The 25,201-nt window shown below is 40.6% G+C and overlaps 2 protein-coding genes across 4 annotated transcripts in view; one reads left to right on the forward strand and one right to left on the reverse strand.

Moving 5' to 3' along the window:
- Positions 1 to 25,201, forward strand: part of Ctps2 (CTP synthase 2) — a 117,070-nt gene that overhangs the window by 46,861 nt on the left and 45,008 nt on the right. The window lies entirely within an intron of this gene.
- Positions 14,614 to 16,555, reverse strand: S100g (S100 calcium binding protein G). Its single transcript, XM_051178739.1, has 3 exons — positions 16,443 to 16,555; positions 16,034 to 16,184; positions 14,614 to 14,842 (listed from the first exon to the last, which is right to left on the reverse strand). Exons 2-3 carry the CDS (start codon positions 16,166 to 16,168, stop codon positions 14,738 to 14,740), a joined length of 240 nt encoding a protein of 79 aa, XP_051034696.1. The 5' UTR covers positions 16,169 to 16,184; positions 16,443 to 16,555; the 3' UTR covers positions 14,614 to 14,737.

A 25,201-nucleotide genomic window follows, 5' to 3' on the forward strand; every position in this document is an offset into this window, starting at 1 on the left:
TTATGTTGTTTTATTAATATCCTACAGATTTTGGTCATTTGAAGTGTCTCGTTCATTGTGCTTTAGCATTTTCCCAGATCCGTGTCCTCAGCTTCCCTAAACAGCACTACAGCTGGGAGCAGGTGTTCAAACATAGGAATCTGTGAGGCTGCATTTCCTAACTTGGTCTGTAACACTCCTCTATCTCCTCCTCCGTCTTCCTGTATAGCAACTATTTGTTCTTGATTTTTTTCTTGGTTTGTTCCATTTAAACATGACATTTTAATTGAGTGCATGTGCATGTGTGTGTATGTGTCTGGGCACATGTGCCACACAGTTTGCATGTAGTGGTGGAGACAAATTGTATTTGGCCCTCTCCTTCTACCATATAGGCCTTATAGAGGTCTTGGGGGTAGAGCTATGTTCATTAGGTCACAAGCATCCTTATCCACTGGGCAGTCTTGTTAGCCCCATCTTTCCATTTTTTAAAAGTATGAATAGGCATAAAAGTATGAGATGCATTGGCAGTTAAGAGTACCTGTTATTTTTGGAGAGGACCTGCGCTCACATGGCAGCTCACAACCAGGTATGACTCCAGTTCCAGGGTATTTGATGATCGCCTCTGGCCTCCATGAGCACTGCATGAACATGGTTTACGTATAGACATGCAGACAAAACACTCATACACATAAATACATAAATTTTGAAATCAGTTAAAAATAAAAACAAATGGGTAAGTCCATCTATAATTTATCCCCTTTTAGATACATCATATCATATTCTTCTCATTTTTTTATGATTGGCTTTTTTTTTTCACTTGGCATTATATGCTTGAGATCACCCCATGGAAGGGTATGGAAATATTCATGCCTTTTTATAGCTTTCAATTCAAACCATAATGAACCGTCACTTCCCAGCCAGATGGTACTTTTAAGCCTTATGCTCAGAAGGCCTCGTATCAGCAAAGAGTTCCTTAGGAGGCTTTAATAGAAATGTATTTCCTGAATAATAGCTGTAGTAGCTCAGCCAGGAAAATGATGGCTTTTCTTCTTTAGAAGGTATGTTGGGATAGGAAGGAATTTTACCAGTAGGTGCCGCTATTAAACAGCTTTGTTGAGGTTAAGTCTTTCATGACTACACTTAACTCTGTGTACATAAAGAAAAATTGGAACACAGGATATAAAAGTTAAATCTATAGAAAAGGTATAAAATGATTTCATTCACATTTTTTTTTGCCTTCTCTTCCACAGAGGCAACTACATTTGTTTTTCTTGCTGTTATTAGTTCAGGGACGAATGCATTCTTGCGTACTTGTGTACATGAATGTGTGCGTGCGTGCGTGTGTGTGTGTGTGTGTGTGTGCATGCGCGCGCGCGCGCGTGTGTGTGTGTACATCTATCCATATGTATGTATGGATATGTAAACTTGAGGGGAAGGCAGTGCAATGAATGAGAACTGAAGGCACCATGTATGCTAATTAAATGTCCTTCTACTGGGCCACACCCACAGCTCCTTTGCTAGAATGCTTGGGACATTGTTTTCACCTTATACTGATCACCTGTCATTGCGTAAGGACCTTTTACAGCTTGTCTAGATATGTGCACTAAGGGCATGACAGTATTTATTGCATTTATGGTGTTGTGTTTATAGTTTTGTATTTAGGTTGTATTCTTTATTTTGATAACCTTAAATTACTCTACATTTTGACCTCCATGTACAAATATGTTCTCTACTCACACATAAGCACATCTGTGGGATGAATCCATAGAAGGGAAATTGCTAAGTCAGAGGATGTGTGCATTTTACATTTCAATGACTTCTATACACATAAGTGAGATGAAAACAATAAAACCTAATTGCTATTGAATGTCTTTATGTGCTGAGATCACTTTGCTGGAGAAAAATAGCCTTAAGAGCCAGCAGTTGTGCTGATGGCTGAAAGTCTTATTAAAGAAAAAGACTAAGGGGAATGGAATCATAGGGCAGCCAATACCACAATGCTTGAGGAGTGACTTTACTTGGGTAGATAGCAATTACTGAGTGGGCATGGTCATTCCTGCTCTTGTGGCTAAAGAAAGTAAACATTCTGGAAACTAGAAGATTCTTTTAGGATCTGTCTGCTGCTAGAATCTGTTTCATTTCATTGCTTGTCATGTGTCCCTGCCCTTTTTGGCATGCAAGATAAGTGTTATAGTTGCTTACAAAATCATTGGAGACACTGTTATTCAGAACAGATTCTTAACAGGTACACATAAAAGGAGAAATTGATTTTTCTCCAAGGGCTACAGTAGATGCTGAGTCCAAGAGTACCCAGGAGAGAGAGCAAAAACTTGTCGTATTATGCTGTTTCTCTGATTTATCCACAAGACCTAATAAAACGCTCTGTAGTGTTGCAGAATACTTCTGGATCTGCAGCATTTTGGTCTTTTTTTTCTGCTTCAAAGTTGTCTCAGCAGCTTTTAGAGGAAGCTTAGCACAAACATAGCTGACTTGTGTTCTCACTTTGTATCAGTCTAAGGGACTAGGCGTTGGGCAGCTCCCTGGTAGGGAGACAGACAGGTTTTAGGTAAACTAATGTACTTTTCATGTAAACATTTAAGATGGCCGAGTTTCTGATTCTTTTCCCTTCTAGACAAAAACTTGGTAGGCTTTTTTTCTGGGATCCCCAAATTTGTGGGAGAGTTTTGAGCTTTTGCAGTGGAAACAAGTCAGTCAGCTTTTTTTTTCCTTTCTTCTTTTTTCTTCCTCTTTCCTTCCTTCCTTTCTTCATTTCTTTCTTTCTTTCTTTTTTTTTTTTTTTGATTATCCAATCCTCCAACTAGCTAATTCTGAGAAAGAAAGGGAGCCTCTAACATAAAAATTTCAGCTCTCCATACAAATTCAGGTTGTAGATTCTTTATACCCTCTCCCATGAAGACTTTGCTTTTCCTGCTTGATTAGTTTTTAAGTCAGTAGAGAAAAATAATCTGTCTGTTCCTGCAACCTCACCATGATGGCATCACATGAAATCACGCCTGTAATGCCAGCACTAAAAAAGCAGAGGCAGGAGGATAGTGAGTTTGAGGCCAGCATGTGCTGTAGAGTGTGTTCTATGCTATCCTCTACCATGAAGTGAGAATTTGTCTCAAAACAAAACAAAAGAAAAAATAAAATCAAAATAAGCAGCGATATGGTTTTGCAGGTAAAAGCACTTGCCACTAAGTGTAATCATCTAAGTTTGACTTCCAGAACCCAGATTCTTGGAAGGTGTTCTTTGATTTCCATAATGTAAATACACTAAATGTAAAATATAACAAAACATCATTAAAATAAAAATGAAAATGTGAATTCATCTAAAAATATAACACCATGAAAGCAGAGTGTATGTGCTGCCTTCAGAACATACAGGACACTCAGATGGTGGTATTGGAAAAAGAAAGTGGGAAAGGGGCTGGAGAGATCGTTTAGCAGTTAAGAGAGCTTCCTGCTCTTCCAAAGAGCCAAATTTCATTTGCAGCACCCACATGAGGCATTTGACAATTGCCTGTTAACTCCAGTTCCAGGAGAGCCAACTTCCTCTTCTATCTCTTTGGACACCTGCAATAGGCATAGACACAGATGCACAGACATGCACATTTAAAACAATTGAAGAAAAGTGGGAAATTAGAAGTCTTTAAGTTATTTCATCATTTTATGAATTTCTTGCCTCCATGTATGTTTGTACACAGTGTGTATGCCTGGTGCCCTGAGAGGCTAGAAGAGGGTATTGGATCCCCTGAAACTGAAATTACAGTTGTGAGCAGCCATGTGGATGCTGGGAGCTGGACCTGGGCCCAACTGCACTTAACTGCTGAACCACCTCTCCAGCCCCCGGTTAGAATTCTACTATTGAACCATCATGGGATGGCTAGAAGTGTTTTAGTGAAGTGCAAGTAGACATCTGAGATTGTGGTATTTGATAATATTCTGATTGGATTTCCTTTATTACAGTTATGCCTTCATTTATCCCTTTCTGATCTAGGAATTTTCAGAGTTAAAATTAATATGACATCTGATTTGTGAAATAGTTACAATTAAAAGCTGGATTTCTGTGAAGGGGAGTTTATACTGCCTTTAATTGAAGCCCTTTGAAGTATTTCCTTTGACTTATTTTCCAACAACATTATATGCTATGCAAATTAAGCAATTTTTAAAAAAACAAAAACAAAACTCAAATCATCCAAACCACAACAAGTCCCCCAAAAGACCTTATCCCTGTAATCCTAGCATGTGGGAAGCACCTGGGAAGTAGGGACAGGAAGATCATATAGTTTGGGCTATATGAGACTTTGTTTCAAACAAACAAGTAAATAGATACCCCCATACAGTCCACTCCAGAGTAACTGTTAAGGCAACTTAGATTACTTGGGCATTTGATTTACTTTTAGAACACCGAAGAGTATTTTCTACTGGAAAAAACACAGAAGTCCTTTGAGAGTTAGTTTGTACTTAAAGTCATTTTCCTCCAAAAAGGCAGTTATAAAGAATATAGCTGTAACAGGGGCAGAATGAGATGGTGTGTGTGTGTGTGTGTGTGTGTGTGTGTGTGTGTGTGTGTGTGTGTGTGTCCTGCCTATGTGCAAGGAAGATATTGAGTGTTTTGCTCTACCATTCTCTACTCTGTACTCTTGAGACAAGGTGTCTTACTGAATCTGGGGATAGTCTGGTGGCTAGTAAGTCTCAGTGATCCTTCTGTCTCTAACCACACAATGCTGGGGTTATAGGCACATGTGAGGTGACACCTGGCTTTATACATGGGTACTGGGAAGATTTACTCTGAATGTGGGCAGCAGCATCCGTTCAGTGGGCTGGTGTCAGACTGAATATAAAGTTAAATGGGGCCTAGGAGGTGGCTTAGCAGGTAGAATACTTGTTGCTATGCCTGAGGACCTGAGTTCAATTTCTTGGATCCACAAAAACAGAGAGAGCCAACTCCAGCATGTTATCATCCTCTGACCTCCCCATACATACGATGGTGCATGAATGCATGTGTGCACACCCACTCAAATGCACAATAAATACATGAATGGAATTTCAAAATACTCTTTTAAAAGTTCAAAAGGAAAAAGCAAGGTGAGCACTCATCTTTATGCCTTATGACTGAGCACACAGTGTGACTACCTCACACTGCCACCAGAGAGTCAGCCTCATCATCCCATTTTCTGCACCTTCCACATGGTGGGCTGCTCTCAATCTGTGAGCCAGAAATCAACACTTCTTCCTTAAGTTGCTTCTATCAGGAATTTTGTCACAGCAATAAAAAGAGTAACTAATACACCATTGCTCCAATCCCCAAGTAGCCTGCAAGTGGAATGTGTTGCGTTCATTTGTAATGCTGTATTTGGGACTCTAAAGTGGACAGCTCCAAACAGTCTCCCCCACAAAAGCATCTCCTCCCACCAACATTCAGTCATTTCTATTTAAAAAATTCAAGTGGTTGAAATACCTATTTCTAAGGCATTTCCCATCGAGCTCAAGGTATAAAAGGCTGACAAATACATTAGCTTTAAAGCATTCATGGAGTCAGCCATTTATTGTTAATATTATGAATTACCCTTAGAACTCACTAATGGGCACTCAATCCAAATTGTACTGGCTCCTTTCAAATAACAGACTCTGGAAAGGGGTGGGGGTAGGGCACGGGAAAGGATGTGTTAGGCAGGGGCCATCATGTCTAGAAGAAAAATGGTCCTTTAAAAAAGAACATATAAAATTGTATGTATTCAGTATGTACACACACACACATTTATGAAATGATTATTAAAATCATGCTACCATCTACTAGCTACATAGTTTGTGATGTGGTTAAAAAAAACATTTGGGAACCACTCTCTAGCAAGTTTAATTATTCAGTAGTTTGTTTTGGGAGATGGGGTCTCATGTATCTTAGAATGGCCTCAAATTCACTATTCAGCCAAGGATGATTCTGAACTCCTGCCTCAATCTCTCAAATGCCGAGACTGTAGTTGGGTGTGGCTGTTCATGCATCCAATTACATGGGGGCGTGTGTGGCAGAGACAGGAGCTTACTTGTGTGTGTGTGTATGGGAGAGAGAGAGTGGGGGAGAGGGAGAGGGAGAGAGAGAGAGAGAGAGAGCCTTGGTAGAGCCTCCAGCGTAGTGAGCAATGGAATTGTGTGGCTGACAAAGTCCTGGAAGTTTGATTAGAGGGGGAATGTAGATGAACTTTGGTGATGTGAGGATCAGATTAGTGTAGGAAGAGAGAGTTCAAGAAGGTCAACCAAGGACAACCAAGGATACTTACCCACGCCCATTTTTTTGAGACACGGTTGCTATGTGCTGGCTATGATTCTTCAACAGTCCATTTGCTTCTGCCTCTTGAATGCTGGGGTTACAGGTAGGAGTCACCATGTTATACTTCATTTTTACCCTTTTGGAAGGTTAAATTCGAAACAGGTTTCCCATGCTAGTATACCTAGCAGTCATAGAACATATCTGTGGCCCCTGCCCTTACCTGCCTTGGTGTGCAAGCCTTTACTTTGTGTCTGCCACTCCCTTGCAGAAGGTGCCTACCTCATCTTAAAGCAGAATGGTGTCACTCTATGATTTTTTTGGGGGGAATTGTACTGGGAATGAATGGAATCTAGATCATTAAAGCTTATGAGACAAGTGCTCTGCCACTGAATTCACAGCTATAGTTAATCTGCGACTCTTGACATCTTTCTTCTTCCTTCCTGACCTTCGATTGGATACTTAGCATGATACCCAAGAACTTTCATGATCTGAAGCCATGGTTTCCTCTTTATTCTGAACACCCAGCTTTTCTTCAAAGACAAAGCATGTGTGTTCCTGGAACAGCCTTTTAAATTGGTTATGAAGTGTTTGCCTGGGGTTTGTTCTTCCTCTCTTTTAGTATTTGTGCATGTGCCACTTTGCATATATAGGCCAGAGGACAACTTTGTGTTATTGATTCTTGACTTCATCTTGGCATGGGTTTGGGTGATTAAACCCAAGTTGTTAGGCTTGTGCAGCAAGTTCCTTTGGCCACTGAACCATCTCACTGGTTTTCTCTGGCTTAAATGCTTACTGCGACCTCTTCCCCATATACTCTTCTCAAAGCATCACGGCACTAGGGTACAAATCCAAAAACCCAGTGGAAATGCTGTGCTCCCTATTCATCCCTTCCTTGCTTGTCACAGACTTAGGACCTCAGAGGTCTGGAAGTTAGTATCTTTCATAATTGTTTGCCCATAGTAGATGCTTTGTACATTTAGATGAACAAATTCTTACTTTATATTGGTGATGCTGGAGATTGAATCCATAAATTTGGTTATGACAGGCAAGCACTCTCTGATGAACTCATTCCCCCTCTCACCTTCTTTGAAGCAGGGTTTCATGAGTATCACCTCCTTCCCTTGCTTCCCAAATGCTAAGATTACAGACATGAGCCACCATGTCCATCTTCTGCTTTATATATTTGGAGCTGCAATAACATGTTTCTTCTTCCAGGGGCTAATTAACATCAAGAACATAGGCTAAAATGGGAGCTAGCTTGGCCTAGATAATTAAAAAAAAAAAGACATCACAAATAAACTTCAAATTGTAGACTAGATGCCTGGCAATTGTGATGGTATGTGTTAATTGTCAACTTGGCAGGTTCTGGAGTCCTGTAGAAGACAGTTACCCAGGCACCTCTGCAAGGGATTATCTAGCTGTTGGGCATGTCTGTGAAGGATTGATTTTCTAGACTAGGTTAATTGATGAAGAAAACCACCATAAATGTGGGTGGTACCATTCCACAGGCTATGAATAAAAGCGGAGCACTGGCATTCATTGCTCCCCTCTTCCTGTCTATGAATGAAATGTGAACTGCTCCCTCAAACTCTAGCTTCTAGGATTTCCTTGTAATGATGGACTGTATCCTTGAAATGTGACCCTACATTAAGTTGATTTGTCGGGGTATTTTGTCACAGCACGAGGAAAAGTAACAAAGAGGAATGATGCTGTTAAAATCTTAAATACTAGAACTTCTAGTTCAACAGCATTAAAGCATAATCCATCTGGGTGTTGTGGCACATGCCTAGAATCTTACCACTGGGAAGACAAAGGTGGAAGAATTTATGCAAAGTTCGAGAGCAGCTGATCTACATAAGGGATTGCAGGACAGCCAAGGCTCCCTACTAAGACTATATCAGGATTATAACCAATCCTGCTTATCCCAGGAACGAAATCTGTTAACAACACATTGGTTGAACAAAATAGAGAAACCTCATCTCATCATAGAGGCTTAGTAGGCTGTTTACAGTGCCCACACCTGGTACTCACAGTCCCGTAAACAAACCAGAGAGAGCTGGACCTACCGAAGAAAGGAAAGAATTCTCTCTTACAAACCAATAGCCATTAATAAAATTGATAGTGAAATCATTCAAAACATTAAAACCAGCATCAGGGCTGTAGGTATGGCGTAGTGGTACAGCGTGCTTTCCTAGCATGTGAAATGCTCAGCCTTCTATCCCCAGCATTTGTGGTGCTACAAAACTATTTTACTATTGCTTCGATAAAGCACCATTACCAAAACCAACTCTGGGGGGGGGTAGGGTGGGTATTTTACCTAGTCTGTTTTCCAGGGACATTAGATCAGGAACTCAAGGTAGGAGAGGCAGAAACTGAGGCAGAGGCAGCAGAAGAGAAACTTACTACTTACTGGCTTGTTTTCCATGGCTTACTCAGTATATTTCCCTTTTTTTTTTTTTAAATTTTGAATGAGTTTATACACAGTATACAGCACAAAGTGTAGATACTAAGGGGACATACTTACATATATTTCCTTTTTTCTCTTTTTTTAATATGATGATATTTTTAAAATTTAAATTGAAACAAGCTTGTTTTACATATCAATCCCAGTTTCTGCACCCTCCCTTCTTCCCCTGTCCCCCTCCCAATCCTCATCCCAACCTCCATCCCATCCTCTTTCTGCTCCCCAGGGAGGGTGATGCCTTCCATGAGGATCATCAAAGTCTGTCATATCATTTGGAGCAGGGCCTAGGCCCTCCCCCATGTGTCTAGTATGAGGGAATATCCTATGTGGAGTGGGCTCCCAAAGTCCATTCATATATTAGGGATAAATACTGATCCACTACTAGAGGTTCCATAGACTGCCTAGGCCTTCTAACTGATACTCACATTCAGAGGTTCTGGGTTGGTCCTTTGCTGGTTTCCCAGCTGTCAGACTGGGGTCTGTTAGCTCCCTTTTATTCTGGTGAGCTGTTTCTGTGGGTTTCTCCAGCCTGGTCGTGACCCCTTTGCTCATTACTTCTCCTCTGCAACTGGATTCCAGGAGTTCCATGCAGTGTTTAGCTGTGGGTGTCTGCTTCTGCTTCCATCAGCTACTGGATGAGGGTAGTCATCAATCTCATTATAGGTGAAGGACATTTAAGGTAGCCTCTCCACTATTGCTTAGATTGTTAGTTGGGGTCATCCTTGTAGATCTCTGGACATTTCCCTAGTGCCAGATTTCTCTTTAAACCTATAATGGCTCCCTCTATTATGATATCTTTTTTCTTGCTCTCCTCTGTTCTTTCCCTGACTCAATCTTCCTATACCCTTATGCCCTCCTCTCCCCTCCTCTTCTCCCCTTCTCTTTCTCCTAACTCCCTCTCCCCTCCCCCCATGCTCCCAATTTGTGCGTGAGACCATTCCTCTTCTCTGGGGGACCATGTATGTCTCTCTTAAGGTCCTCCTTGATTCCTAGCTTTTCTGGCAGTGTGGATTGTAGGCTGGTGATCTTTTGCTCTGTGTCTAAAATCCATACACGAGTAAGCACATACCATGTTTGTCTTTTTGTGACTGGGTTACCTCACTCACAATGGTTTCTTCTAGTTCCATCCATTTGCCTGAGAATTTCAAAATTCCATCCCCCCCCCCCCCCCCGCTGTATAAATGTACCTGATTTTCTCCATCCATTCTTCAGTTGAGGGGCATTTAGGTTGCTTCCAGTTTCTGGCTATCACAAATAATGCTGCTGTGAACATAGTTGAACAGAAGTCCTTGTTGTGTGAATGTGCATCTTTTGAGTATATGCCTAAGAGGGGGATTGCTGGATCTTGTGGTAGACTGATTCCCATTTTTCTGTAGGAATTGCCACACTGATTTCCACAGTGGCTGTATGAGTTTGCACTCCCACCAACAGTGGAGGAATGTTCCCCTATCTCCACATCCTCTCCAGCATAAACTGCCATTGGTGTTTTTGATTTTAGACATTTTGACAGGAGTAAGATGGTATCTCAGAGTTGTTTTGATTTGCATTTCCCTGATGGTCAAGGATGTTGAGCACTTTCATAAGTGTCTTTCAGCCATTTTAGATTCCTCTTTTGAGAATTATCGATTTAGTTCTGTACTCCATGTTTTAATTGGATTACTTGGCGTTTTGGTAACTAGTAGCTTCTTGAATTCTTTGTATATTTTGGAAATCAGCCCTCTGTCAGATGTGGGGTTGGTGAATATCTTTTCCCATTCTGTGGGCTGCCGCTTGTCTTGTTGACTGTGTCCTTTGCCACAGAAGCTTTTCGATTTCAGGAGGTCCCCTTTATTAATTGTTGATCTCAGTGTCTGTGCTACTGGTGTTTTGTTTGGGAAGATAGATCCATATCTATCGCCATGTACAAAACTGAAGTCCAAATGGATCAAAGACCTCAACATAAATCCAGCCACAGTACACTTTCTTATAATATACCCCATAACTACCTGCCCAGGCATAGCACCACTCACAATGCTTTGGACCCTCCACATTAATCTCTAATTAAGAAAATGCCCACAGGCTTGCCTACTGGTTAATCTGGTGGGGGCATTTTCTCAATTGGGTTCCCTTTTCTCATATGACTCTAGCTCGTGTCAGGTTGGCATAAAACTAACCAGCACAGCTACATACCCAGGCATGCTGCGCTATTTCTTGGTGGAAGGATTAGAAGTTACTTTTAAAGAATTGATTATTATATTATTAATTTGTTTGAGGCAGGGTTTTGTTGTATAACCTTGGCTGTCCTGGAACTTCCTTTGTAGACCAGGTTGGCCTTGAACCTTGAACTCACAGAGATTCATCTGCCTCTGTTTCCTGAGTGCTGTGATTAAAGGCATGCTCCACCACAACCTGGCTCTTGATCACACATTTTAAGAGTTTTCTTCAATGGCTTTCTGTCTAGGCTGTTTGCTTTTCTTTTTTCTTTTCTTCTTCTGCCTCATTTTCTATCAGTCAATCAATCAACAGTCTAACTACCTATCTACTTACCTGTCTGTTGTTGCATTTATGTGTGGTGGTAGGTAGTCATTTCCCTTCTTCCCACCATATGGATCCTGGGTATTGAACACATTAGGCTTGGCAGAAAGAGTTTCCATTAGTTGCTTAATTTTTTGAATACACAATACGTATTTTAGTGATCTGATTACTGGATAACTTCTGAAATCTTAAAATCACAAGTATATTTTACTCAAAATTAAGGTAGTTTTATTTTCTAACTGTTGGAAGGATGGAAGGCTTATTGTGATGTGAGGCTTACTGTGAAAATCAGTGACTCAGCAATTACAATTTTTCTCTTAATTGAAGAGTATCATTTTTAAACATTTATTTATTTTGTGTGTGTACCTGTGTACATGCTTGAATGCATACCCCATGACACAGGCAAAGGTCAGAAGACAATTTACAGAAGTTAGTTCTCTTTCCACCATGTCGGTTCTGGAGGCTCAGACTCTGGGCAAGGTCATAAGAGCCTTGACCTGCTGAGCAATCTCATCACCTCCCTCAGTTTTCTTTTTGATAGTTTAAAAGTACAGTTGAAATAAGATACCAAGTGAGAACCACATCTCTCACCCCTGCCCCCATCTGCCCAGTCCCTCGCAATGTGTAGCTTACTGTCTTGGTTACATTGCTCTGTGTTGAGACTAATACATGGCAGGAAATAATGTTAAGGGAAGGAGGGTATATGTTGCTTTACAGTTTGAGGGGGTACATTCCATTGTGTCAGGAAGGCATGAAAGAGTGAGAAGAAGGTATGGACATATGAGCAGAAGGCATCTAGTCACATTGCTTTCTTAGGAAGCAGAGAGATTTAATTTCTAGTGTGTACATAAGGTTTTTGTTTTGTTTTGTTTGAGATGAGGTTTTGCTGTGTAGCTCTTGTTGACCTCACCTCTAGATTCCCCCCCCCCCCAACATTAGGCTTCTAACTGCTGGGATTTAAGTTATGTACCACCAGCTGAGATTCTATATTTTAGCACATATCCAAGCAGAATTGAATATATTTCCTCCACTCCCCCACCAAGTCATAAAACCCTATTCATTTTGTGCTGGTGCCATGTAGCCACCCATGCTGTATGTTGCTAACAGATTGTTATACAAACTTGGGCTTCCATGGTAAAGACAATTGCCACTAAATTCCCCGGAAATGAGCTTGTCCTTGTCTAGCCTGTGTCCTCCTATCCATTCTCTAGCGGCTCAGACTAGGTAGGTGTGGGGTCCACTGGTCACCTCAGGGCTACTAGGGTTATGACTGCAACTATCTTGATGGCCATACCTAGCTTACACATGTGTGTGTGTGTGTGTGTGTGCATTCACAGACACAATTGTGGAGGTCAGAAGACAACCCTGACTGTTCTGCAGCTTTTGTTCACTTTTTTTTTTTTTTGTTGACACAGGGTCTCTTATTAGCTTGGAACTTACCAAGTATTCTAGTCTGGCTGGTGAGTCTAGAGATCTATCCCTCTGCCTCCCCAGCAGTAGGATTACAAGTGTGTCCCTAAATCTGCTTCTTTCATTTTTCTTTTTTAAACTTGAGTTCTGGGGATAAAACTCCAGTCCTTGTGCTTGCAGAGCAAGCTCTCCACCGATGGAACTATCTGAGCCCCCAAAGTTACATTTTCAAATTCATTGAGTTAACTCTTCACTGGAGTCAAGGGCCATGCTTTGAAGGCTGGCCTCCAACTCACAAAGATCCATCTGTCTCTGGGATTAAAGGTATGTGCCACCACTGTCTGGCAGTAACATATACTCTTAACCACTGAGCCATCTCTTTAGCCTCTCCGAGATTTTATTATTTTTTTGAGACAGGGTTCTAACTTATAGCTCTAGATAGCCCAGGACTTGCTATGTAGACAAAGCTGACTTCAGACCCACAGAGAGATCCACCTACTTCTGCATCAAGTGCTGGAATTAAAGTCATGTGCCATCATATTTGTCATTCACCCTGCTCACTATGTGAGCACTAAGGCTTTTCAGGCTATTCATACCTCACAGAGAAATCGAGATAACCTCTTAAGTGAGATCTGAAAGGGAAGCCTTTATAGTTATAATGAACTTAAAAACTGGGAGAACTCACCAAGTTCTCCAGCTTTGTCACTGAAAAAGGACTTTCTTTAAGGGCCACAGGTCATCCCTCCTCCTCACATCTCAAATGACTCCAGGACAATCAGAAAGCAGCTCATCTGCATCTGATTACCTCTTTGGAAAGAAAGCAAGGAGAGAGATGTCAGAGCAGCTTGCCAGCAAGCCAGTTTCAGAGCTGGATTAGTCAGCCTTTGTTGGAAGGATGAGTACCCACAGCAAGGAAGGAACCTCAGGTAGAAAAGAGGCCTATTTAGCTTCCTGTTTTTTAAGGTAGACTATCCAAACAGAGCTCTGGCTCTGTGGAGACCTCCAAGGTGGGTGGTAGGAGCATCTGACCAAGAAGGAGGACAAGATAGAAGGCTGGTGTTGGCTTACTCTCTTTAAAACAGTCCTCTTCTGTCACCCACAGGCAAGGTATGAAGGTGGTGCATGTATGTATAGGCAAATACACAAAATAAAATTTTAAAAAAATCTTAAAAAAAACATAACCACAACAAAACTTTTTGTGAGACAGTGTCTTTTGTAGCCCATGCTAACCTTAAACTCTATGTAACTGGATATGATAATGAACTCAATCCTTTTGCCTCCACTACTCAAGTGCTAAAATTACAAGCATGAGCCACCATACTTGGAATATATATTTTAAAATGTTTTCTTTTAAAATAAAAATGCTGAGCATGGTTATGCACACCTTTAATCCCAGCACTTGGGAGGCATAAAGCAGGCAGATCTCTGTGAGTTCGAGGCTAGCTTTGCCTACAGAGTCCCAGGATAGCAAGAACTGCACAGAGAAAACCCTGTCTCAAAAACCCAAAACCAAAAAATGAATTTTTATTCATTGACAGTTGTATACATGTATATGGTAATTTTTAGTCCTTTTGTACCCCCATTAATCTGTCTCTCCCAATTCCTTCTCCCACTGAAACTCATCGTCTTTCTGATGTCCCCTTCTAATTTCAAGTCTTATTTTGGTGTGTATGACCTATGAAGTTTAAATAGGGTTTAATTTCAAAGGTAGGTGAATCAGTCAACAACAAGATGCTCAGGAAAGAAAACGTACTTAGCACCAAATCTGATAACCAGATTTGATCTCCCAGTCACACATGGTAGGAGAGAATCAACTCTCCATGTTATTCTCTAACCCCCACACATGTACTTTGACCTGCTGATGCATGCATTTTGTCATATGTACATGTGTGTAATAACAACACACTAGATAAATATAAAACAAATAAAAAATTCAGGAAAAGGTCACTCTAAAATCTAAGTAATCCAGAGTCAGTACTTGACAAGTGAGACATGTCTCAAAATTTATTTTATTAACAGTATCTTGATCTCACAGCTAGATATTTATGATTGCAAAGGGTTTCATCAGTAGGTGGTGATGGGGTTCCTTAATGGCTTCTTCATTGTGATATCTTCTTGAACAATGCTTGGAATTCTTCGAAACTAACTTCTCCATCGCCGTTCTTATCCAGCTCTTCAAAGAGGTTGTCTAGAGTACTTGAACCCTGGTTTTAGGCAAAAAAGAATGGGATAGGGGAAGGAAGAAAATTTAGATAGGATACTGCAACACATATCTGAAATTAGAGGAACTGGATTTTCCTTCTAAGAAGGCAGCCTAGGTTTCAAGTCACATGCCATTGACACTATATACTATCATTTAATAGTAATAGCCTGCATTTGATGTATTTTATAAGATTTAAACTTTTTTGTTTGGTTTTGAGGCAGGATTTCTCTATGTAGCCCTGGCTGTCCTGGAAGCGATCTTAAATTCTTTATACCTCTAAAAACATTCTTCAGATTGGACCTGGTAGCTCAAGCCTGTAATCCCAACTACTTAAAAAGCTAAAGTTGGGGGGTTGCATTGAGTTTGAGGTTACCTTGGACTGCACAATGAGTTTTATAGCTCAGCTTGGACTACATAGACCTTGTTTCAAAAATGATGAAATTCTGACAGTTTATCATGTAACCATTTAAAAAAAAGATTCATTTATTTTTAAAGATTTAAAGAAAGTTTTATGAGCATGGGTTTTGTCTGCATGTGTGTATATGTGCCATGTGTGTTTGGTACCCACAGAAGCAAGAAGAGGGCATTGGATCCCCTGAAACCAGAGTTACAGATGGTGTGAGCCGCCATGTACCTACTTAGAACCAAACCTGGGTTCTCTGAAAGAGTAGTAAATGCTCCTAACTGCTGAGCCATCTTTTCAGTCCCTCATCTAGCCATTTTTATGTGGGCAGTTCAGTAGTGTTAGGTATATATGCTTTACTGTGCACAAATCTCCACATGCATGTGTGAGGTGTTGGGTTCAAGTCTCAGCAATACATACACAAAGTTATTGTGAACTATTATAAGAAAATTAAGAAATACCAGATTATAATGTTAGTGTTTTCAGCTTTGTGTGTCTGTGTGTGTGTGTGTGTGTTTGTGTGTGTGTGTGTGTGTGTGTGTGTGTATGTATGTATGTATGTATGTATGTATGTATGTATGTGTTCTAAAAACAAAAGTCACATGGATTTCGGCTGTATATCAGTGGTAGAGTGCCTGTTTAGTTTTTGCTAGGCCCTGGGTTGTATGTGGCCATATCCCCATAGGGCCGTGGTCAGTATTTCAGAGGCAGCCATCAGCCCTAGGTCCTCAGTTATGCCCTCCTGCCAGCATGAGGCAGCAGCCTGTGGCTGCTCCAGTGTGCACTCACCTTCAGGAGACTGGGGAATTCCGCCTGAATCAGCAGCTTCAGCTCCTCCTTTGACAGCTGGTTTGGATCGCCTTCTTTGGCTGCATATTTTTGAAAAATGCTCTTCATTTCTTCGGGAGACTTCTTAGTACTCATTCTGTTGTCCTATAAACTGGAAAGAAAACAGATTTACCAAAAAGCAGAAATGGAGCTTTCATGCCAAGTGTTGCTAGCAGGGGTTTAATCCCCCTCCTTATTGGGAAAGGCAAAGGGAAAAAAAGGATAAGGGAGAAGAGAGGTAGATGGGAATAGCATTATTGGTTCTTATGCATTTTAAAAATAATCAAATTAGGGGCTAGGGAACATAGCTGTTCCACCCGCACCCAGCACCCTAGAAAGCTAGTGGCCATGACCACACTGAGCTGCTTACCGGGCAGTGCGAGCACTGGAGGAGTCAGACAGCAACAGGTGATAAGCGGATGAAGAACCAAGGAGGAGCTCTCTTATATTCTTTACAGGCACACCACCTGATTATGAAATTCCCCATTGTTTACTATTTAAGGGTAATGATTAATGGTTTCTGAAACCAAGCTTAAGACTCTCAATTAAGGGCAACCTCCGGTAAAGAGCTGTGTCAACAGTTGCTTAATGGTTCAGGGTCCCAAGAGTAAGACCTGGATTTTCTTTTCCTTAGAATAATTTTCCATCCAATAGGGCATTTTGATCTTTCTCACAGCTCACATTTCTGAAAGCAATGGGATTGGAGATTTAGGCTTGATTTTTTTTTTCTTTCTTTCTTTCTTTCTTTTTTTTTTTTTTGATTTTTTTTTCTATGCAGAAAAAATATTCTGTCACAGAGGGACAGTATTACACAGTTTTTAAAAGTACAGAATTGGGCCAGGCAGTGGTGGCACATGCCTTTAATTGCAGCACTCAGGAGGCAGAGGCAGAGGCAGATAGATCTCTGTGAAGCCAGCCTGGTCTACAGCGCTATTTCCAGGACAGCTAGAACTACATAGAAATACCCCATCCCCATCCCTGAAAAACCCAAAAGGGAAGATAGATAAAAATTTCTGACTTGGCAAAGTAAGATTTTTGAGTAACATTCCACTTTTTATCTTTTTGATTATTGTTCCTTTTTTTAAATTTCTTTATACTTACAATCCTCCTTCTTTCCCTCCTTCTTTCCTCCCCCCTCTCTCTCCTGGCTGCCCTGGAGCTTGCTATAGAGACCAAGCTAGCCTTGAACTCATAGAGATCTGTCTCCTGCCTCCCATGTTGGTATTAACAGTGTATGCCACCATGCCTGGCTATATTTCTCCTGTTTATAACAAAATATATTTTGCTAAATCTTTCTAAAACTTATGAAAGCACTCAATTTGCACTTAAACAATTAGAACTATTTTGGAATTTATGGAATAGCCAGGATTTGAAATTAGATATGAAATTGATTTTTCTTTTTCTGGAAAGAGGTCCGTGAAATAACTAGGATATTTCTTGGGGACATTACTCTAATGCATATTATAAGTCACAGGTAGGGGTTCCAGATTGACGTCAAAAGCCCTTCAACAGCATTTAAACACAGAAAGTTTCTGTGATCTGCAGTAAGTATATTACTTTGCCCAGATGTTTTTCAACTCTAAAACTCTAGGACCTTACTTACATTGGAGAAAAACAAACAAACAAACAAAAAACATACAAAACAAAAACAACAACAACAAAGCTATGGTGTTGCTTACACAATTTTGGTCAATCCTGAGCATTTATCATTCTATAGGTTTTGGGTGTTTTATTGCAGTTTATCTAACTCCAGTACAGACTTAAGTATTAACCCACTCATTGGAGTTACTGGCCTTGTAGGTTAGCTTGTCAGAAGGTAGGTAGGCAGGTCTATCTATTGTGTGTGTGTGTGTGTGTGAGAGAGAGAGAGAGAGTGTGTAGTGTATACAAGTGTACACATGTGTATACAGTTGTGTGGGGTGTCAGGTGTCCTGCTCTATCAGTCTTCCACCTTATTCCCTTGAGTGAGTTAGAGTCTCTCACAGAACCTGAGCTTGGTTGGTAGCCAGCAAGCCCAGTGAAGCCCTTATCTGCTTCCCACCCCAGTAGTGCTGGGGTTACAAGCACACACACAGTCAGGCCTGACTATTACTTGGGTGTTGAGATCCAAACTCAGATCTTTATACTTATGCACAAGTGCTCTTAACGCACTAAGTTCTATCTCCAAACTCTTTTTTTTTTTTTTTTTTTTTTTTTTTTTTTGAGGCAGGCCTCTCATGAGGCCCAGTCTGGCTAAGGATAACTTTGAATTCCTGGTCCTTCTGCCTCTACCTCAGCTGTTTTGGAATTGCAGGTGTGGGTTACCGTGTCCAGCTGGCATTGTTTTTAGTTGATGATTTTACACAATAATATTCTGATTTTTTCAGTTTTTTTTAAAGGTTTTAGAAAGTTTCCAATGTTTTTGTTTGCTTGTTTTACACATAAGTTCTAGTTTCCTGGGAGGAAGTGAGCTCCTGTGACTAATTGAAGTAAGAACTACAGTTTTTTCTCCAACATCTTTTTTTTTTTTTTTTTTTTTTTTTGCTGTTGGTTTTTGAGACGGTATCTTTTTGTTTAGCCCAACTCACAATGTAGTTCAGGCTACCCTTGAACTCCTTCCTGGTCCTCCTAGCTGGGTCCTCCTGATTGATTGCCTCACTCCAACATCTTTAAGGTTTTTGTTTGTTTTGTTTTGTTTTACATCTAAAGCAAAATGGCAAGAATAATACAGAAGTGTACCTTTTGATTAAACTCTACCTGTTACAATTTCCACACCCATCTACCCCTTTTCTGGGCCAGTACTTTCCTCCTCATCAATTATTTGTGAATAAGTTGCAGAGCCTCATTGGTTTCCTGCAAACACCTCATCTTGTGTCTCTGAAGGACAAGGACTTTTTTCTATAGAACCTCAGTGATGTTGTTCCAGCATATTTCAATTTCCTCAATTGTTTTCTCAAATCATCATTTTGGAGCTAAAACTGATGGGAGTTGGTGTCATATTTCTTGTGCCTATATATTGAAAAAAATGATTTTAATTACTATATATGTGATCTAAATGTTAATAGATCATATGACAGATGTTTTATATAACACACTCCATATCATGTGGCATATATGATGTGTAAATATAACAAGCACATACTACATGAATTCTGAGGATCGGAGTTAAAATAGTGTAGGCCCAGTCTTGTTTCTGCAGTGCTGTGGATGGATCCCAGGGCTTCATGCGTGCTAAGAAAGCACTCTATTAGTAGAGCTACAGCCCCAGCCCAAAGGCATGTTTTTCTTCAGGCATCTCATGCTATTGAGCTTGAGTAGAATAGCATGATCACATATGCCTCAGGTGCCCAGAGTCTTCCTGAGGGGATAAAAAAAAAAAAAAAGTAAGTCTGTCCAAAGATCAAGCAATTGAACACAGAGGTGCTACTTAACCTTTGCCTCTCAGTTTTTCCATTACCAACCTTGTACCTGTCATTCTTTCCTTTTCTCTTATTTCAAAACACGGTCTTTTGAACACACCCTGCATTTATGGCATGTTTCCATACATTGTTAGTTAATGTTTCATGAGGCGATTAGTGGATTTTGTGTTTCTAGCTGCTGGGTTACCCTTGTGCTAAGATAAAGGTAAATACCACTGGAGGAGATGAGCATGCAAAAGTATGAGAAGTAGCACAGGGTGTTTTTCAGGTTTTATTAGCATTTGCTACAAGCGTGCGTTCTGACAGGCAGCATTGGGCCACTTTAATCAGAGATCTTCCCGTGAAATGAACGATGTGTAGCTTAAGTGACTTTTGGCCTACATGGTACACACCTATAATCCTAGCACTTTGGAGGTGGAGGAAGGGGAATCAGAAGTTTAAGGTCCTCCTCTGCTACATATAGGGAGTTTGAGGCCAACCTGGGCTACATGAGACCTTACCTTTAAAAGAATCCTTTTGTATTACTAATTGTATGTTACTAATGACTGAGTCCCCCACAAAATAAGGTGGATGTAAAATGCTATTGTATGTTTTCTTTGACTTTGAAATTTAAGTGCCCTGAACTCATCTTCCTTTCTAAGGAGCTACATTTTTATTATTTAAAAGGGTAACTTAATTTTAGTTGTCCCTAGAAGTAACAGTGTTCTGTCCCTTACTTGGTCTTTATCTGGTGCCTGCTCTCCCTGGACTATCCGAGTTCATTTTCTTTTCTACTCCCAGCCTTTGCCTAGAGTGTGCAACTCCTGCCTGTGCTAGTCTTCAGTTCTGAGTTCCTAGAGGCCTCTGCATATGAGTCAATGCTTACTGAGGGCTTTTGTTTAATTTTTATACTATGGACACTCAACTTCTACAGCCTCCTGAAATCATTGTAGCAACACTATGAAATGGATACTGTTCCCTTTGGTCTATATATATATAGTTGTACAAAAAGGATAGCATTGGATTCCTGTTGTTGCTTTAATAAGTTCTTACCAACAGAGTATCTGGGAACACCACAAATTTGCTCCCTTTTGTACTTGTAGGTCAGCAGTTGAAAGTGGTTTGACCGGATGTGTTCCTTCTGAAGTTACAGGAGAGACTGCTTAGTTTTTCACCTTTGAGAGGCTTCTTGTTCATGGATACACCCTCCATCCTAAAAGCCAGAAGCTTAGCATCATCCAGTCTGTCTGTAATATTTGCTTTGCTAGCATTTCAATGCTGATTCTGTTCTTCCTTCCTCTCTTAAGGTTCCACATTATTAAGTGGGTTCATTACCATAATCCAGAATAAGCATCTTTGCTAGGGGTGAATTCCTTAGAAATGGGGAGTACAGCCTGCCTCTCTTCTATCCATCCTATGTGATGTGATGCCTTCTGTCTTGTCATGGCAGAGCAAGAAAGCCCCCCTTCTACCTCCAGGAACTTAAACATATCTACATTTGTAAAGTCTTATGTCACAAAAGGTCCACAGGTTCTTAGGGTCTAAGAACTAGAATATGAACATCTTTGGAGGGGTATTGGAAATGAATTAACAATGTGTAGATGATGTGTTTGATAAGGAGAACATATTAAATATAGGGCAATAAGGAGAATTGGGGGGTGCCCCAAATCATGGGTTCTTGTGGTAAAGTAGGGAGAAGGCCTCTTTAGAAATGGCGAGATGGCACAGTGGTTCAGAGCACTGGATGCTCTTCCAGAGGACCTGGGTTCAATTCCCAGTACTCACCTGGCCTCTTGGATCCCCTGGAACTGAAGTTACAGACAGTTAGTTATAACACCTTCACACCAGTGTATGTAAAATAAAAAGTTAAATAAATTTAAAACATTTAAAAGTTAAACAAAACAAAAGAAATATAATGAAGGAGTGGTCTGTGTATGGAAGGGGGAGTGGAGGAACCATTGGCATTGGACTTGTCTAGCTGAGGTAGAAAGTACAGGTTTGAATCTATCAGGAGTCCAGCTTGTTATGGTCATGCATGAAGTGAGACTCGAGGCCCACTCAGGAGGGTTCTGCTTTGATTTGCAGTGACATAGAATGCTGGAGCAAGTAACAAGACAGTGTTAGGTAACATACTAATGACATAAAGCTGGTTCATAATCATATGCACATCTTCAACTTGACTCTTAAAGAATCCAAGTCACAGTAAGGCTTAAAAAAAGAGAGAACCCCCAAAACCCAGTGGACAGTTGGAGAGGAACAGATTGGGGAATCTTTGTAAAGAGTACTTGAGGAACACACAAGAAAGTCTGGGCACTAGAAATGGGGCTAGGGATATAGCTCAGAGGTAGAGTGTTTGCCTACTCTATATGAAGCTCTAGGTTTAATTACTAGTCCTGTACAAAGGAAAACAACAATAAAAAAGAAGGGCTGACAAAATGGCTCAGCAGATAAAGGTGCTTGCTGCTAAGTCTGATGACTTGAGCCCTGTCCCTGGTGGAAAGAGTCCTGAAAGTGGTCCTCCTGCCTCTACACACAGCCACCAAAGCACCCCCAAAGCACACTATAAACAAATGTATTTTTAATGAGGAGGAGGACGAGGAGGGTGGGAAGGGTCTTCTAGGAGTAGGTGTTTCTGTTTTGTTCAAGTAAAATATTCAGACAAGGAACCAGTTTCCAGGAAGCAGTCTGTAAGGCCCCATACACGCTGCCATTAAGGAATTTCTTCACTGACAAGAGACTCTGACTTCCATACACTTGGTTTAACGTACCCAGGGACTCTAAAGGACTTGAACTCATTACACTTTTATCGAGGCTGCAGACTATCTCAGTCAAAGTTCATTAGTGCCATACTTATTCTTGTGTGTTTCTTTACATCTCCCAAAGCCTTATAACTTATAACTTATTGACCTTTTTTTGTATGCTATATGGATATGTTGCAAGAAAGGACAGAATGTGGGGTCAGATCATACAGTCAATAGTGGAGTCAAGGAAATGGTTTTGCAAAAACTGTGGTATTTTGGAAATGTTGGAGTTAAATATAAAGGTACTTGGGGTTCACTAACCACTTGATAGTGATAGAATTAGCATGCTTTCAAACCATGTTGCTGTCCTCTCTTAGGCTTTTTGGGCCTGTTTGTTGCCTAATTAATTTGCTTGTATAACCTGAGGGACCATCAGTCAACATCTTCCCCCCATTTTATCTTTTTTTGAGACAGGGTCTCATGTAGCTCAGGTGTGTTTTGAACTTGGTATGTAGCACAGCCATACCCTGTTTTGTGGGGCTCAAACCCAGTGAATCCTGCATGCTAGGCAAGTAGTCTGCCAACTGAGCTACATCCCAGGTCCCCAGGTACCATGTTTAGAGCTTGCTGTGTTGTCTGAGGATTGAGCTACTGTGTTCTCTGTACAAACTTCCCCAGCCTTTCCCTTCCAGAGTGGCTTCTGCATGCTTGCTCCCAGCTGATGTCATTCTCTGTGTCTCTGGATGAGGCCTTCTGAACCAGGCCCAAAGAAACCTTTCCTGATTCATTCCTCTTGGTGACTCTTTTACAGGTTCTCATTGTATTTTTCTCTTTTCCCTGCTGTTCTGGGTGTCATTTGGACTTCGGATCTGTTTCCCTTGTTCTCCCATCTCCAACATCTTTCTTCTCCACTGACAACCGTGTTAGGTAGCACATCTTTTTTAGAGTGCTTTTTACAATTTCATACATATCTACAATGCATCCTGATCATATCCAGCCCAAATCCTCCTTTCCACACTCCCCCTCCCACATTCATATTTTCTTCTAGCTAGCACATTTTTTAAAATGTGAATTTTTTTCTTTGAAAACTTCTTATTAGTATTTTTATCAAATTCTTTCCCCTCTGTCAGATCCTCTCAGATTGCCCCTTCCACTCATATTGATGTTCTCTCTTAAAATAAAAGAAACAGAAAACACAGGCACAAACATGAAGTCCATTTTATGTTGACCAACTACTCCTAAGTATGAGGCCTGCTCTGGAATATGGTTAATATAACCAGTGTCACTCCATTGAAAAAAACTGATTTTTTCCTCTCCTAGTAGCTATCAATTGCAAATAGCTTCTTGGTTAAAGATGGGACATTTTCTTTTTCCAGGCTGGGGCTTTATCTGGCCTGAACTTTGTGCAGGTTTTGTGTATGCTGTCACAATCTCTGTGAGTTCTTATGTACCTCTGCCCTGTTGTGCCTGGAAAATGCTGTTGTCCACCACCTTTGACTCTTATAATCTTTCTGCTTCCTCCGTAGTTCCTTGAGGGTTTCCAGGAAGGGCATTTTGTGCTAAGTGCTGCAACAGCTTGTGGGTCATGACCCCCTTGGGGGGTCAAATGACCCTTTCAAGGGATTGCCTAAGACCACTGGAAAATACAGATGTTTATATTACAACTCATGACAGAAGCAAAAATTAGTTACAAAATAGCAATAAAAATAAGTTTATGGTTAGGGGTCACCACAACATGAAGAACTTTATTAAAGGGCCACATCCTTAGAAAAGTTGAGAACCACTGTGCTACAAAGTTTCCCACTGTCTGCATACTGAGCAGTTGTTGGTTTCTGTGTTATTTACCACCTACGGAAAGAAGCCTCTCTGATGAGGGTTGAGTGATGCTCTGATTTATAGCAATATGTTGTTAGAAATAGTTTGGTAGCCAGGTGGTGGTGATACACACCTTTAATCCTAGCACTTGGGAGGCAGAGGCAGGTGGATCTCTGTGAGTTCAATGCCAGCCTGGTCTACAGAGCCAGTTCCAGGACAGCCAGGACTACGTAGGGAAACCCTGTCTCAAAAAACAAAACAAACAAACAAACAAAAAAAAACCAGAAAAATAAATACATAAATAAATATTTAAAAAAATTTTTTTGAAAAGTTGTTTTGCTACTATGTTCATTTAGCTGAATAATAGTAGTAGGTTTTCCTTCCAGCCCATGATCTATCTAGTCCCAGGTTCTTGGCCTCATTAAAAGTGTCAGGTAAGGTTTCCATATCAAGGAGTGAACCATAAATCCAATAAAGTGATTGGTTACTCTCATAACATTTGTGCCACTTTTGCACCAGGGGGTATCTCTTGGAGGATCATCATGGCTCTTAAGCCTCAGGGTTTCTTTATGTGTTATCATTTCAGGATAAGGCCACAATAACTATTTCTGAACATGGCATGGGCAGTGTGAACTAGTACCCTTATAAGGCCTTAGTAATACATTTGTACATTTAACTTGTTTCATTAAAATTGTACAATGGACAGAGTCAACAGTTTATCCTTAGTTCTACTCTTCTATCTCCTGGTATTTACCTTCAGATTTCTTCATTTGTTTTCTTTTTTTTTAAGATAGGGTTTCTCTGTGTAACAGCCCTGGCTGTCCTGGCACTCACTCTGTAGACCAGGCTGGCCTGGAACTCACAGAGGTCTTCCTGGCTCTGCCTCCCATGTGCTAGGACTAAAGGTGTGTGCCCCTACCGCCAGACAACTTCAGGTTTCTGAATCATTGTTACCACATTGTTCTTTTTCAAATTTCCCTTGGTGCAGGAGGAATGTTTAATAGACTTAGGTGGCCAGTGCATTTGCCTTTCTACCACCCCACCCTTACACTGCAGTTTGGGAAATGGTTTTTGGCCTGGGGTACTTACAAATTTCATACCAAAATGAGCACAAAGGCAACTTAGTTAAGGTTCTCTCTTTTTGAACTTTTTTATCTTGAAATATTTTAAATTTTTGTTTTAAATTTTTTATTTAA

This window comes from Phodopus roborovskii, unplaced genomic scaffold (genome assembly GCF_943737965.1).
Source record: "Phodopus roborovskii unplaced genomic scaffold, PHOROB, whole genome shotgun sequence".
Classification (NCBI taxonomy): Eukaryota; Metazoa; Chordata; class Mammalia; order Rodentia; family Cricetidae; genus Phodopus; species Phodopus roborovskii.